The sequence below is a fragment of the Apteryx mantelli genome, chromosome 31 (assembly GCF_036417845.1).
Source record: "Apteryx mantelli isolate bAptMan1 chromosome 31, bAptMan1.hap1, whole genome shotgun sequence".
NCBI classification, from domain to species: Eukaryota; Metazoa; Chordata; class Aves; order Apterygiformes; family Apterygidae; genus Apteryx; species Apteryx mantelli.
The window spans coordinates 3,590,140-3,605,774 of NC_090008.1; the positions used below are offsets into that span (position 1 = coordinate 3,590,140).

The 15,635-nt window shown below is 40.7% G+C and overlaps 1 protein-coding gene across 5 annotated transcripts in view; it reads right to left on the bottom strand.

Annotated features, from left to right (window-relative positions):
* Window positions 1-15,635, bottom strand: part of POGZ (pogo transposable element derived with ZNF domain) — a 39,620-nt gene continuing 23,985 nt past the window's right edge. For 3 of the 5 annotated variants that reach the window (XM_067313217.1, XM_067313218.1, XM_067313219.1), the window contains exons 3-18: window positions 15,190-15,365; window positions 14,102-14,210; window positions 12,865-13,158; window positions 11,866-12,072; window positions 10,984-11,093; window positions 10,229-10,563; window positions 9,274-9,428; window positions 8,656-8,756; window positions 7,562-7,708; window positions 6,452-6,586; window positions 5,722-5,894; window positions 4,975-5,115; window positions 4,280-4,339; window positions 3,825-3,937; window positions 2,929-2,953; window positions 1-2,815 (exon numbers count right to left, since the gene is read on the bottom strand). In XM_067313217.1, the coding sequence (XP_067169318.1) occupies window positions 1,246-2,815; window positions 2,929-2,953; window positions 3,825-3,937; window positions 4,280-4,339; window positions 4,975-5,115; window positions 5,722-5,894; window positions 6,452-6,586; window positions 7,562-7,708; window positions 8,656-8,756; window positions 9,274-9,428; window positions 10,229-10,563; window positions 10,984-11,093; window positions 11,866-12,072; window positions 12,865-13,158; window positions 14,102-14,210; window positions 15,190-15,365 (3,851 nt within the window). In that variant the 3' untranslated portion in view covers window positions 1-1,245. The remainder of the gene's footprint in view (window positions 2,816-2,928; window positions 2,954-3,824; window positions 3,938-4,279; window positions 4,340-4,974; window positions 5,116-5,721; window positions 5,895-6,451; window positions 6,587-7,561; window positions 7,709-8,655; window positions 8,757-9,273; window positions 9,429-10,228; window positions 10,564-10,983; window positions 11,094-11,865; window positions 12,073-12,864; window positions 13,159-14,101; window positions 14,211-15,189; window positions 15,366-15,635) is intronic. The other 2 variants (XM_067313221.1, XM_067313220.1) reach the window with 2 other exon arrangements.

A 15,635-nucleotide genomic window follows, 5' to 3' on the forward strand; every position in this document is an offset into this window, starting at 1 on the left:
TTTATAAATCCATTTCCCTGGTTTTATTAAATGTTCCACTTATGTACATTTTAAAGATGAACCATTTACAGGTCTGCACATGCTGCCTCCTGCTTTCCTTAGGTAATAGGGAAGGTTTGCAAAACCTCTATGGAAACAGAAAGGTGCAGGTGCTTCTGATTTCTGTATGTCAAAATGCTTTCCGTCTATACCATAATACATACAATTAAAAAACCCTCAAACATGCAAATTGTAGAAAAATTTAAGCTGGCAGTGAAAAATAAAAACAAACGTCTTCTTTTTGTGCACATCACAGTTTGTTTCATTAAATCAGATTTCTAATTCTAAGGAACGTAGTGTCTGATGCCACTGGTTAAAGCAGGTTTATCAACTACTAGTAGTTAAAAGGTCAACGTTTAATGGTCCATACAGTTTAACTCCCATCTACTATACAGGAAGATCAAGACAGACTTGACTTTCCTCTTCCATCATGTACCCTCTGTCAGTAATTCTTTGGAGCAAGGTGGGTGTCAGATGGTTTCCAGGTTGGAGGAATGGAACCATCACACACAGTGTCAGAAAGTCAACTCAAAATCAAGAGCTTTGCTTTAGCACTGCACCTAACTCCCTAAATGTGGATCTCAGTTCAACCCCAGTTCAAATTCTAAAGGCTCCCAAGAATCGTTGCTGGCATTGAACAGGCAAAATTCTTTCGCTTGTGTTTTTACCCCATGTCAAAATTCACAAGCAAAATAATTACTCATTAAAACAAAAAAAACCAACTTAATGGCCAATTATAGAAGGTTCACACATTAGGCAGTAATTCGTATCTAAATTTACCACAGAAACCAAATCTCTGGGTCAAGTGTTAAAAAAAAAAAAATTAATTAATTACCTGTGTTAAGACAACCAAAAAGATTTATATACTGGTTCATTAGCTACATATTTTTTTCCTTTCTTTAGAAATGGTCACATTGACAATGTATAATTCAAAACATTTCTGCACAATAAAAACAGAAAACTATGATACAGTGAGGTAAAGAAAACGCAAAAATATTCACCCACAATATATTTTCAGAAAATACCAACACAGTGATTTTTCTTTTAAAAAAGCACAAAACTTATAAATGAACAGCATAAATGGCTATTTATCTGAGTGATCGCCTACGAATTTCCTAAACCCACAAATCCACAGGGAAGTAATGGTCTCATCCAACATTTATTTAAAAAATAACCCTTTCTGGATCATGATTTGCAGATCAGTGCTCAGATTTCCATCAGATCCAAATCAGCATCTTCAAAGCCATAAAAGGATTCAGTCTCACTTTCCCCTTCAAAGAGCTGATGGAGGATTTCTGGGTCTGCAGATTCCTCAGCCTGGGTCCTGTCCTGGACCTCAGCCTCCTCATCCTGCTGCTCGTCACTCAGCTTCAGCTGCTCCTCTAGAGAGGCAATCAGCTCCTCCTGCATGTCAGCATTGCGTGTGGGCGAGTTGGCTGTGCCATCTGGACCAGGCAGCACACTGGCCACCAGGAAGGACTGCTGCACGAGTTCAGGGGAGTCACTAATGACTTCCAGGACCTCTGCCAGCCAGCATAAAACCAGCTGGAGAAGTATGTCCGAATCACATGTAGAGTCCGCCATTTCCTTGGCTTGCTCTTTCCACTTTTTATGCAAGAAATTTTTCACAGTCCTTTTTATACAAACATCTAGAGGTTGAATTTTGGAGCTGCAGCCAGCAGGGACAACAGCTGGAAGAGTGCTGGATGCACTCAGCAAAGAAAGTACTTCTTCCGATAGGTGTGTTCGGTGACAATCCAGCACTAGCATGCCCTTGCTGTTCTGACACTCTGTGTGCTTCTGCCACACTCTGGATGACCACAACTCCATGATTTCATCATCACCGTATCCGTTTTCCTTTGCTTCCAACATGATAGATTCTGGCACGTTGGCAGGCTGTTGTACATGACCCCTGTAAAAGACTAGTGCTGGGAGAACACTACCATCAGCAAGGATAGTGAGAACAACATCACACCAGGGTTCCCCGGTTCCCACTGTCTGCAAAGCATTCTCCTTTCTGTCATCACTGCTCAGCACCTCCACATCAAGGAAGAGAGAGATTTCATCAATGGCTGCAATCATGGAGAGAGGCAGGTCTTGAGTGTGGATTTGCCGCTGCACAAACTCAATGAAGCAGTTGGCATTTTCCTCTACATCTTTGGGGAGAGGGTGAGCTACTGCCCTTCGGGTATGTGTGCTGAGGTTGTGCCTTAACATGAACCTCACTGCCCACTCATAAGAGATCTTGAAGCCACCTTCAAGGGATCGGCCAATTTTGGTTGCTTTCTGGAAGAGAGTCTCCTCATTTACGGGCAGCTGCTGCTCCCTCTGCGTGAGGACCCATTCTGCTAGTTTCTCTTCAGCCTCTAAACTGAGGTACTTGCCCTCTGACAGAGATGCTAAGTTCTCTTCTTGGAAAGCTTGAAACCTTCGTAGCCAACGCCTGATGCGCCTCTGGGGATTTCGGAAGTGCTCTGCTGCCTGTTCAGTGTTGCAGCACAAAGCAAACAGTACAACTCGCAGCTTTTTCACTGACAGCTGCTCCTTTTTGCTCGCAGGTTCAGGCTCCTTTATTGGCTGTTCATCCTCTTGAGCATCAATATTTAAGCACTCCTCCTCCTGGCAGACTAGAGGTCTGTTGTAGGCTGCTGGTGCCAGTTCAGGCTCCAGGTCATCTTTCGCAGATAACATGGACTTTGTTTTCACAGTAGCAGCTTTACTTGGGGAATAGGTGGGGCATGTATTCTTCATGCTTTTGTCCTGGGGCTGGATGTGCCTTAAAGAGAGAGAACACAGAACCTTCTTATAAACCAAGAAAATAAAACTGTTGAGAAGAAAAAAAAAAAAAAGAAATAGATGATGGCAGACAAGTGTTTACAAATAGTTTACCTGGAATGTGAAATCCAAGTAGGCCCTGTTAAAGAAAAAAAAAAAAAAAGAGAGAGAGAGAAAGAGAGAGAGAGAGATTTGGAGCTTAGCAAACAAACAAAAAGCACAAACAAAGAAAAAAAGTCATCTTAGAGAGATGAGTAACAGTATCCCTATATTGTCTGTTATTCAAAGCATCCCAATATGCTGCAAAAACAACTAATATTCATCCATCCATTCAAACCCCCACCTCCTCCCATAGAGGACTTGCGCTTAAGTAAAGCCAAATTGGAACTAGTATATGAAAACTTCTTATCAGCACAGAGCAGCACTAAACAGCAATCATTAGAGACAAACAGCAATCATTAGAGACAAACAGCAAAACTCCATGTGCCTTTGAAATCACACAAAGAGTTTAGGTAGGAAAGCTCAAGTTTGGCCAGATCACTGCAGGCAGTGCCCCAAAGTTTTGCAAACTGCCATAACTCACAAGAATGGCTGGAATGCCAGTTTTAGGCCCTATTCAAATTCCAATGTCAGGAGCTGCTTAAGGCCTCTTGGTGTCACGGAGGTACAATGATGTCTCAGAGGAACAGAGGAACTCACTGAAGCCTCTGCATTATCTCTCCCTGGGAAGATCTCATGAGAGTGTAGTTACTAGTGACACAGCTGAACTCCAGAGTTGAGTGTCATTTAAAGCTAAACTCTCACATCTCCATAACAATGAAGACACATTCAGGCAGTTACAGAATGTCCATAGCACCACCTTTTACAAACATTCAGGATTCAGTAAGCGCTCAGCCAAATGCTACACTTTGAAGTATTTGATCTTGAGTCTATGAACGGATGTATTATGTCCTACTCTAATCTTAGATTTCAAATTATTGCAATTTTTCTGCTCCTTTTCAAACTCCTACCTCGGAAAATAATGTTACTAAACTCATGCGATGGATTGAAGACCAGATGTTTTGCCATTGCGTCACCTTCAGATGTTACAAAGAGGCAGGAGGAGCAGGACAACTTTACACCACTGGAAAAAGAAAGAGAAAGAAGTGAGCTTAGTGTAAGTATCATATATGAAAATATGTATAGCCTCCCTGCCAATGATTAGAAAAAAAAAAAATTCACCCTCCAGTGTATACAGGCAGTGCCCCCTCCCTGAAGCAACAAACTCCCACTGGAAAGCAATGGGAGTCTCAGGCTCCCATCAGGCAATACATTGTTCTTAATTCAATATATTTTTCTATGTTGAAAAAACACAGCGCAGCTTCTTAAGAAGCAGATCATGAAAGAAAAGAACAGAATTGAAGGGGGGGGAGCAAGCACTTCAGATTCCCAGGTAATTAAAATAAGATGACAAGTTCTCCATTACCAGGCGGTATAGTTTTTAAACAAAGCCAAGTATTTTGGACTCTTCCGAGGAACATGATTGCTGCAAGACAAAAGAGTTTATTAAACGTCAGAATTAGTCTGCATATTTAAAGAGATATAAACACATGCAAAATACAGCATATCTACTCAGATAAACCCAATTCTGGTTTTAATAATATTTTGTCTGCCAATTTTGCTTTCAAGGAAATGAAAAACCTGTGTCTAAATGGAACAGCTTGGTATCATTTCAAAATGCACAGATTTTGGAGTAACTGTTCTGCCATCCTGTTCTATGGTCTATGTGTGGTCCTGTACAGACTACAGGCTTGTAAAAAGGATGGCACGATCATTTTTAATCTAAGATGAAAATTCTGCAAGACATCCTAGAAGCACTGAAAAGGTCAGTTCTTTGCAGCAGCATGAAGTACACACATCATTAGCTATGATACCAGTACTTTAGAATGAGTCTTTCAGCTCTTGCACTCAGTTTTCCCCACCTCCTTTGAAAGCCATCACCTGTGTCTGCTGTTAACAAAATGCAACATGTCTATAGAGTTTTACAAGCCACTTGTAGTAAATTGGAATTTCATGATACCCCTTTCTTGCAGCGTAGGGGACAAAGACATAGGGGTGCTACTGCATTCAAGAAGAAGGAATTTCTACTACAGTGTTCAAAGAAATATTTTTAAGACGTACTTGATCATGTGGTTGGCGTAAGCTCTGGAGCAGCAAGTGCTATAACGACATAGCGAACAGTGAACGTAGGTGGGAAAGTGGTTTGGAAAGTCAGGTATTTCGAAGCTGCACTCCAGACAAGTCTGCCTCCCCAAGACACTCCTGAAGATAAGAGGGGATATTTTCATCAGTGGCTGCACAAGGATCTTCTGAGTTAAAACAATCATTAGCACACAGAAAAGAATTTAATAACACATATAAACTTCCAGAACAGTCTGCAGTCAAACTGGTCCTATCTTCAACCCTTAGCTACCTAGGACACCTCAGTGCCAGACTTAACATTCCCCACTTGCTGTAGCCAGGAGTACTTGATTTAAGAATGGGTCAAAATTGCAGAGGGCCTCTGGATTGTGGTTAAAGAAAAAAGAAATTTAAGACAAGGTGGTGGAACACAGGGCAGGCAGAAAACCTTTAAGGAGATTCCATTCTCTCTATAAAAATGCTTAGCTAACTCTAGATTTCAGAATTTCATCTTAAGGGCTTTCATAATATGACTTAATCCTGGTTTTGTGGCAAGCTAAATTCTCCCGGCAAAAAGACTTCTTGGCAACTGGTGAACTTGTCCAGTGCCAAGGAGCAAATTCCCCATCATTGTGGCATTAAAAAAAAAAAAAAAAAAAAGAGAGAGAGGGAGGGAGGGAGGGAGGGAGAGAGAACTGCATTTCCTTTAACAACTTTTAAATTTGAAACTTAGCAAAAAGTTCTGACATTTTCTTGACCGCTCTCTTCTGGACATTCCTCTGGACAGGTGGGTACAAGAAGATGGGCTGGGGGTCTGTAGAAGATGTCAGTGGAGTGGTTTCCTGCCCAGTGCCCTGGGGCATATCATTTGAAGATATTGGCACTGTCCGTGGCTGTCCTCTAGATGCCCTGATTGTAACCTGCAAAGAACAGATACAGCCATACCTCTTAACACAAGGGCAGAATTGATCCATCCAGATTCCGACTCCTCCCTTTGAAGTAGTCATTAAGAGTCTCAGCTCTTAGTAGAGAATAAACAGGCACTCCTAGAACACAATTCATCACTTCCAAGGGCAATACAAGTACAGGACATAACTTGAGCCCCCAAAGTGTCCATTTTTCCCCTAATGACTACAGAGGGAGTCCCAACAACTAGTTCAGATGCAAATGCCTTCACCTGTAGATATATTAGTTCAGGGAGTTTAATCTCTCTCACGTGCCACTTTCAGCTCCAGGCTCTCTGGCTTACTGTTTCTATGAAGAGACTGATCAAGTAAACATATACCACATGGACAGAATACAAAGTGTTACTTTGTCCCAGTGACTGTGGTTTTTAAGTGATGCAGATGCTGCAATCAGTTTTGCAGCAGTAAAAGCTGCTGGAGGTTTTAGTGAATACACACTGATACGGAAGCCATAGGTGCTTCCCAAGGAAACAGAGGAGGACCGAGGACCATGATTAACTTGGATTTCTTACCTTGGTTCCAGGTTTCAATCCTTCTAGTTGTTTGGGCTTTCTGAAAGTTTTGTGGTGCTGCAGCTTGTGTTCTATTTTATCCTTGGCAAATAGGAACTGCAGTCTACACTTGTTGCAATGATAAACACTCTTCTTCTAAAGCAAATGCAAATGAAATATAGTTCATTTTAGAGAAGCAGAAGTCACAACACAGCAGGTTTGGGTGGGAGTGTTAAAAAACAAAACAAAACAAAACCACTTTCCCCTCTTGAAACTAAATCCATCCCAGGTTTTTAAGCATCAGAAAAATATCATCTTAAAACAACAAGTTACACTAGTAGTCAGTGATACTTCCAGTGTGGAAAGTGCTCCCATCACAACATCCCCCTGCATCTTCATTTTTTAGATCAGCAGGCTCTGCAGAGACACCAAGACTGAAAGTGCCATGGAACAAGTCTTACCCAGCTTGTTTAAGCCAAAGTAAGGCATACTAGTGGAGCAGTGTGTGGGGGCAGCATTCCTTCAAGTTGCCTTGCCTCTACCTCTTCTGGAAATCAATGAAGGACTTCAAGGACAATCAATCCGGCACTTGTTAAAAGCACTACATTTCTATATTCTGAAAGAATGCTTCAGCTAAACCCACACAAAATATGTTGTCAATATAATCAACATATATGGAAACAGAATGCTGAGCTATGAAAATGCATTCATTTGTGTACACACAGTATGACTTATTTTCTGGAGATAAAAATTTTAAATCCCAAATGAACACAGGACTCACTATTGGTTAATCATCACATGAAGCAAACAGTCCAGCAAAACATGCTTTTTTGTGCTAAGTAACAATAATCAATGCTACTCCCAAATGGAGGTGGGGGAGGGGCAATGCTTCTTTTCTTTAGCCCAATCCCTATGAAAATTCTGGAATGAGAGCATGTAAATTGCATTTGTTATGGAGTGAATACAGCATCTATTTAAAACACTCTTTCAGCCAAGTCCCCACCTGCTCCCCAGCACACGCTTAACTGTAATCATGTGCTTAACATCCACCGAATCTAGTGAACCACCTTAAACAAAAACAACAGCAACAAAAAACATACACACAAAAAGGCTGCAACCTTAGCATAGTACCTGATGCCTCATAAAATGCTGTTGGAAAGCATTGCCATTTTTAAAGACTTTGAGACAGTAAGGACAGAGCAGGTGCCGCGTGTCTTCATGGATCATTCGGAAATGGCTATCCACTTCAGAGTAGAGTGACGAACGATACTGACAGACCTATAGGAGTGGACAGAAACAATTAACAGTGAAGTAACATAGGAATCTATCTCACATCTACCATTGCAATATGGAGATCTTTACTGTAATGTCCAGATGCCCAAAGATATTTATCAATGGAGTTTAGGAACCAGGTCCCAAAGAACCTGCTAGCTTATTACAACTGTAAGATACCAAACCAAGTAGCACATATTCAAAGCAGTCTGGATAAAAACCACAACACTGACACCACTCATACAAAAAAGAAAGAAGTGACAATTCAAACTCTGGATCCAAGAAAAAAAAAAAAGGGGGGGGGTAGACAGTCAATACAAAGCAGTTAGAATATATTAAAGAGCAATTTTTTCAAGCCCAATGTAAAACAGAATTTGAAACATAGTCTGTATCAACAGAACATATTTTAGAAGTTTACTCTCTTCTGTGTTTTTTTTTTCTTTCAGTAGGATAGCACTAGGACCTCTAGGCAGAAAGGACACGCTTAGAACCAATGCAAGCATAAATCTCATGATAACAGAGTGACAAGAGAAGGTAACAGACAAGCAGCATAATCTCCTCCAGAGTGACAACTTCTCTTTATGGCACAGCAATTTGCTTGCGGGTCCCAGGAGGAGAAGAAGAAGAAAGAAAGAAAGAAAAAATAAAAAAATGTATTAGGCTCTGCTTCCAAAGCCTGGATGTCACCGGGACTACACAAACGTCTATTGAGGTGATCCAGCTTCACAGTGCTGGGAACAGACAGCAAACACTCCGCTGCTCATGCTGCCCTAATAGCTGCTGGACTCCAAGGCCATACCATTAAAAAAGCGGCAGGCTCCATAGAACTTTCCCATGGGCCAAGTCTATTATTTAGACCACTATGAGCCACACACTTTGCTGAAAAGTGCCAGATTTCCTCTTATACTCTAGGATGCATTTATGAAGTCCAGCTCCTAAAACACTTTCAGTACCTGACAAACATAGGGCATCTCCCCAGGCTTGTGAGTATCCTTCATGTGCTGTAGGAACATTGGTTCACTCTCAAATGCCCATTCACAAATCTTGCACTTTGCTGCAAGAGAAAGGAAAAGCAAGTAACAACTTGGGGGAGGGGAGGGGGAGGAGTTAAAATATATACTACAAGTTGCAACAAGTTGCTTTGATAACAGTCCCTTTATAAAAAAAAAAGTAAAGCATTACTAGCGCTCAACACTTTGAATTGGGTACACAGAAAAAACATATTCCGAAAGGTTTCCAAAAGGCAGCAAAAGTTCCACCCACCATTTTATTTAAGAGAATAAGTAGCAAGATGTCCTGGTGAGGCAACTGCAAGTGATTTTAAAGTCAAGTGCAGAATTTCATTTTTATCAGCAGGTTCACCAAAATGTTACTACTGAGCTTGTTCTTTAAAATATTCTTGACAGTTAAAATTAATCTGAATAAACATTATAGTATAGATGGATTTTTCTACTGGCCTACAAAACAAATGCACTACAGCAGCAAGGCGGAACAGATGTGTCCTTTCTCTAAAGACTTAAAACAAGACAGACCCCCTTAAACCTAAGCACACAACAGCAAAATCAACTTACTTGTTGATTCATAGGGACTGTGAACATTTTCTAAATGACACTGTAGCTGAAACGGAGTGGAAAACTGTCTGTAACAATGCTGACAGATGGTATGGACATCTACTTCTCCATTCTGCTGATCCAGTTCAACATGGTGCTTCATATGATTCATAAATCTTATGGAGGTGAATAGAACGTGTGTGAGCATACATCTAAACATTGTGCATCTGTAATGCTGAAAGCCTCATGAACACTACATCAGAAACTTTTAAACTCATATTAGCATCACTTTTATCTGCACAAAGTATTTAACAATAAAACTAAAGTAACTGTGGTTCCAAAACACTGTTAGGATCAGTTTCCTTCTTGCTTTTCCTATCAAAACCAAGCAAAAACTCCTTCTATCCAGAGACCTCCTGCTCTTCAGGAGGAGCTAGAGAAGAGATCTGGCAGTACAAGGGCTGTAATAGTTGCTTTTGAGCATTTCTGGCCCTAGCAGGGAATGCTATTTGCCACGATAAGGCATTTCAACTTAAAAGAAAAACCACTATTCCAGTTATTTCAGTAAGAGAACATAGTGGCTGGCTGGGAAGAATACACTCTATTTTTACAAGAAGATTTTCTCATCAGCTCCCTCTATTGAAACTGTATTGAATAAAGATGAGGAGAGCAGTTCTTCACAGGAAATAAAATTCCTTATCATCATCTAGTAAGACTAGTGACAAGTAAATGAAACTTCTCTGCTGAAGAATATAAATGCTATTATTCTAACCATGCAACCTTCCAAAAAATTTTTCCCTGACTCAACTGTGAGATAACAGACAACTCATCTCACCTTTTTCTGCTTCAGTTCTGGGCTTAACCTACTGCATGGGGGAGCTGTAGGACTTGAGAGATTGACGCTCACAACTCATTTTAACTTCTGCAGATTAGAGGCATTCAGAACATTTTTTGTGGCACATCACATTCCTCTTACCGTATGTTGTTCTTTAGCCTCTTGGTGCAGTGCGGACACCTGAAGGAAGTCGGAACCTTGGGGAAGTTCAGCAGCTGACTCACTTTGCCACCATCTCTGCCATAGTAGAAATCATCCACTAACATAATGAGCTTACTTTGGGATGAGTCAACTACATTTTCATTTGGCTCTGGAGCTTTAGCAGGTGGGGATAGTGCAGGGATAGGAGTAGAAGAGGGTGGTGAAGCAACAGCTGTATTTTTTTCTGGAGAGGGAGGCTTTGCAGATTGAATATTTGGTTCAGGCTCTAGAGATTTTCCTTTCTTGAGGAATTCAACCATTTCAGGGCAGCAGTACTGAAAGAAAGAAAAGCCACATGAAACATCAGACTGAATCTAGGAAGAACATATATATACTATTAAGGGTAAACAGGCAAAAACTAACCAGAACTAAGAGACAGAGCAACTCTATGAAACTCTTAAGGAAAAAAGTAATGCAGACTCAATATTCAATTTTCTGTGTTGATTCTTTACTGGTAAAATTAGAAAACAAATGCACCTTCTGGCACTAAAAGGACATAAAACTGAGGTCCTGCCTACTTGCAGTGAGGGATGCTGTGGAAGAACTTCCATAGGCCTCTCCTTTGCCTCTCACTTTCCCCTAACCATATTCTTCCTTTTAACAGAAGTCCATGATCTAGGGAGAAGAACTATTCTTTGCACTCCACAATCACGAGCAATTATGAATTAACTGCTCATCTTAGAATGGTTACTTACACACATATGTCCTCTTAAAGCTTCAGTGACTCGAAACTGGGCATTGCATCTTGGGCAGACCTTCCTGCCACCATCTTGCAAATCAAATGTGGGAATAGGAGATGAGCTGACTGTAACAGGAAAAAAAAACCAAAACAAAAAAAATAGAATCCTTACACTTCATCTTAATGCTAGGTGATCTTTTTGGCGTACTGAAATACTTTAGTTTCTAGAGCTGTACTTTAAGTGCTAACTAGTCTGGAAGAAGAGGCATGAAAAAAGCAAAAGTATGCAAACTCTTGATAATCCGTATGATGAAATACACCCCCACTAGCTAGAATAACAGGAGTGTCTCAGAACTATTTTAAAAAAAGGAAAATCTGCTCAATTCATCTCCCCTTCTTCTTCAATCAATTCTTTGGTTTCCTGTCCCCATCCACCAGCTTAAATGCCTCATATCTTCATCTCCAGCAGTGAGTAGAAAATCAGAATCTGGATGATACAAAAGGCACCTTAAAGCAACTTTTAAACTCCCGAACACCTTAAGAAGGTTCTTCCTCTGGAAGAAGAGAAGCAAAGATTTTATCCTTTTGCCTCCTTGTGTAGAGTATCTCTGGTGTGTGTAGATAATTTCCATAACAGGATGCGCAGCAATCATTTTGAATGCAAAATAATATAAGCAAGCAAAGATTCACAAACAAAATAGTCACTGGATAAAATGTACAGATAGCTAGTACACAGAAACTAACAGCATAGCTCTCTAAGTGTTTATCCCTATTATGAAATCTCAGTAGTTAAAAGTTAGTATTTTTTTACTCCGGAAAATAAATGTTTGGACACCTGTACGTTTCTGGATTCTCAGCAGAATCAATCAAGTTATAAAATAGCTGCTGCAGACCATACCTTTTAATGATGAAGATGATGATGATGACTCTGAAACACTAGATCTCTGGGACCCGTGCACGGGGCTGCTGTTAGAAACCACAAGTGGGCCAGGGCTCTGGCCTAATGAAGGAATGGTATTCAGGGTATTCACTAGCTTAGCAACCTCATTGCTGTTCTCACCAGTCACTCCAGGTCTCTTTACAGTCACAAAACTTGCAATACTCACTGCCAAGAGAATAGACAATAGAGAAACAAATTAGGAATAAGTAAGATCTGATGCACTATGTGAGACCCGCCCCCACCTAGCACACCTCATCTCCTGTTCTTCTACCTTGAGTCTTCAAAGATGATGACTAAGCCACCAATTCTGATATCCAGTGACTTGAAGGCTGGTGAGAGTGGTAAAGAACATTTCCCTAACCTTCTGGTTACGCTCTAAGATATGAGCCATGTCCCATGACACAGGATATTGATGGTCACAAAAAGTTTATTTTCTTTTCTAAATGCAGTTTTATATGATTATGACCACTTAAAGCTAAAAATAGCCTGACTACTTGTTGTGTGAAGAAGTATTTTTCTTTCTAAATTGTTTGTCACTATTCCTGAGCAATCATTTCACTCATGAATTCAGCCAACATTAAAAAAAAAAAAAAAAAAAAAAAAAAAAAGGTTAGTTTCTGCTTGTGTTCATCATCTGTTTAACTTCATCTTTCAAAAAATACAGGTGATTAACGAACAGTATTTTGCACTTTGGGGACTTTTAATTGATGAACTCAGAGCATTCTGCAAAGCAGAATTTAACTAGTTTTCAAACCAAACTGGACACTATGGCAGAATTATTTTCATTTTCCATATTGGTAAGAGAGATGAAGGGTGAGTCAGTCACAGAGGCAAAAATAGAACCCCGGAGTTCTGACTCAACTTCTGTATTCTAGCTGCTAAGCCATATGTTTGAAGATCAAATTATAGACAGTGTTATACACTTGAGTCCCCTTGCTTTTCCATGACAAATCTTACCTAATTTGGGGTTAGTAGCTTGACTGGACTGCCCTGGCTGCTGCACAGTTAACTGTCCAAGTGTTGTTGGCTGCGTTGAAGTAGGAGTTGTGGAGGTGCTGGGAGTGGACTTACTTTGCTGTTGTGCCTGGGACTGTGGTACAGTGCTCCTGATGGTAAGCGTGGCCGGAATGACTGTAGTGAAAGTGTTGGTGGTGGGTCGGACCGGCATGGTTGTACCTGGTCTCACCTGGGCCATTTGAGAGAACACTTGAGGAACGCCAACTGTTGGTTTAACAAACTGGGTACCTGGGGCTTCAAAAACAAACAAAGTAGATTACTTAAACTCCATTCCTTGCTGAGAAATTTCTGAGTGCAGCCTATTTTCTGTCACTGTTGAGCTCCTAAAATTCCCAGTATTTTCAGTGGAAGTTGTAGAAGCTCAGCATCTTAATTTCCCTTCCCAAGTGGAATAAAATTGAACATGGATGCAGACACAGTGAAAACTGTATTTACAGTGATTGTTAGGTGGAATTTTCAGGCACAAGTAATTTATGAGCTTAAATCCTGATAACTTTCATAGGGCTCACAGTCCTAGTCACCAGGCCTAATGGAAGCTCATGGCCTTTTATGACAGAACAAGAGTGATCCTATAGATAGGTATTAAAGCTTGTGACGTGAGGCTTTGGAGATTCATTTTGGGGAGAGTGAAAGGTGACTCGATCACTATGCATGGTTGCTTTGTTATGAGGCAGGTATCCAGTGACATATAGATTTTTGACCTTGCTGACGGTGCATGACAGGATCTGGTAGCAGAAGTTAGCATTAGAAAAATCCTCCTCAGGGTGAGGCTTGGTTTACAGACAGTAAGGGGACATGATTTGGGGAGATTTTGAAAAGAAGAAATAAGGGTGGTTAGGAGCTTGTCATAGTCTGGGATTTTAGAAGCAAGTTAAATGGCTTTTTGAAGAGGCTAGATCATATGGAACTGAGGCAGATATTCCTTCCAGCTGGAAGTCCCCTACTCTGCAAAGCACTTCAATACTATGATCAAAGTGCCTACTCTCAGCTGTAAAATGACTTGCAGAATTGGTACCACAGATAAAGAAAATCCCAACTACTACAGAAATGGAAAAACCCCTTCTTCAGAGCTACCAGATATGCAGGTGAAATAGACTTCAAATACAGATTTTTTTATTTTTGCTAGTCTAAAAAGAAATTTGACAGAAATGCAGCTTTAGTTTGTTTCAGCCCTTACCTGGGACTAGGGTAATGGGTCTAACTGTTTGACCTTGCTGTACATTCAGAACAATTCCAACTTGATTCATTGTGTTTTGTACAGGTCGCACATTCCTCACAGGAAATCCCTGCATTTAAACAGTACAGTTATCATTAACATATTGAACATATTTCAAGCACTTCCAGTCTGAGCTTTCTACACCTTAAACACGTTCCACCCCCAAACAGACAAAAAAAACCACACGCAGCACTATCATCCACAAGATCAATTGAACTACAAGGCCATACTGTTCTCTGCCACTCAGCAGACCAGCACCTCAAACAGCAGGGCCACCTTCCTTACCATACTCTACAGCATTCTGATACACAGCCTCCACTCTCAACCTTTCCTTCCCTAAGAACCTACAGAAATCATCTTCCAGGTCTTAAACAACTTAAAGCCATATTTGAGGCAGAAGTGGTTTTCTGGGATAGAAGAAGATAGATTTCAAACAACAAAATAGATAATTTACCTATTTTGTTAATAATACTTCAACAGTTGCAACATGCTAAGATAGAATTTCGACTTTCTTCTCTCCCCCTCTCTCCCTCTTTTTTTTTTTCCCAAAGCAGAAACTCTGGTAAATGCACATACTTCTTTTGTGGGAGCGCTTCCCTAGGCAAATGCTCAAAGACAACAGCGAGCATTTTAAAATTTATCTGTATGCTGCCCAAGAAAATAAAACAGACACATCTATAAATAGTAAGTATCTAGCAAGGTCAAAGCCACACAGAGTGGACAGACCCATCTCACCAGTAGGGCGTAGGCCCTACTGGTAAGACATGAGCATGCTACAAGTGAGAGACAGCATGAAGTCCCATCAGACCTGTGCTGGCTCCACAGGACCTGCTGAGGTGTGGAATGTGGCCAGTAAATCTACATTAAGTTTAAAAAAAAAAAAAAAAAAAAAAAAAGCAGATTTCAGCTCAAGTGTAACATCCACCAAGGTGCACAAGACAAACTGAAACAGGCATCTACTATTTCTAAAGGGAGAATTGTCTTCTTGCACCAGATCTCCCTTCTCAGGGATTCACATGCACAGAAATGGGGACCGCAAGGGCACTCACCTGGGTTGTTATGAAGATCGGCTGGCTGGTCACTGGAGAATTCGTAACATGATTGGCATTCTGCATGACCTGTACAGGCCGTAATACTGGCTGGGTTACCATTGTGCCCAGACCTGAGGTTGGGTTCTGGGTAAGGATTAGCGGCTGTCCACCTTGCTGAACAAGCGGATTGCCAGCTGGAAGAAAAACAGAAATATAACAAAGAGTCATATTTGCCAAGTAAAAATCTGCGCTTTCCTCACACACACAGCTGGCAATTTTAGTCCTCAGAATTTCATCGACTTATCTAAAGCACGCTTTAGAAATAGATTTTTGATAATATCCAACCCTTCTATACATTGTTTTAATATTCATATTTAGACTAGGATTTTCAAAGGTGCCTGGAAACTAGGCGTTCAAATTCCTTAGCTTTGAGCAACCTCAGAGCTTGACTACTCCTGCTCCTG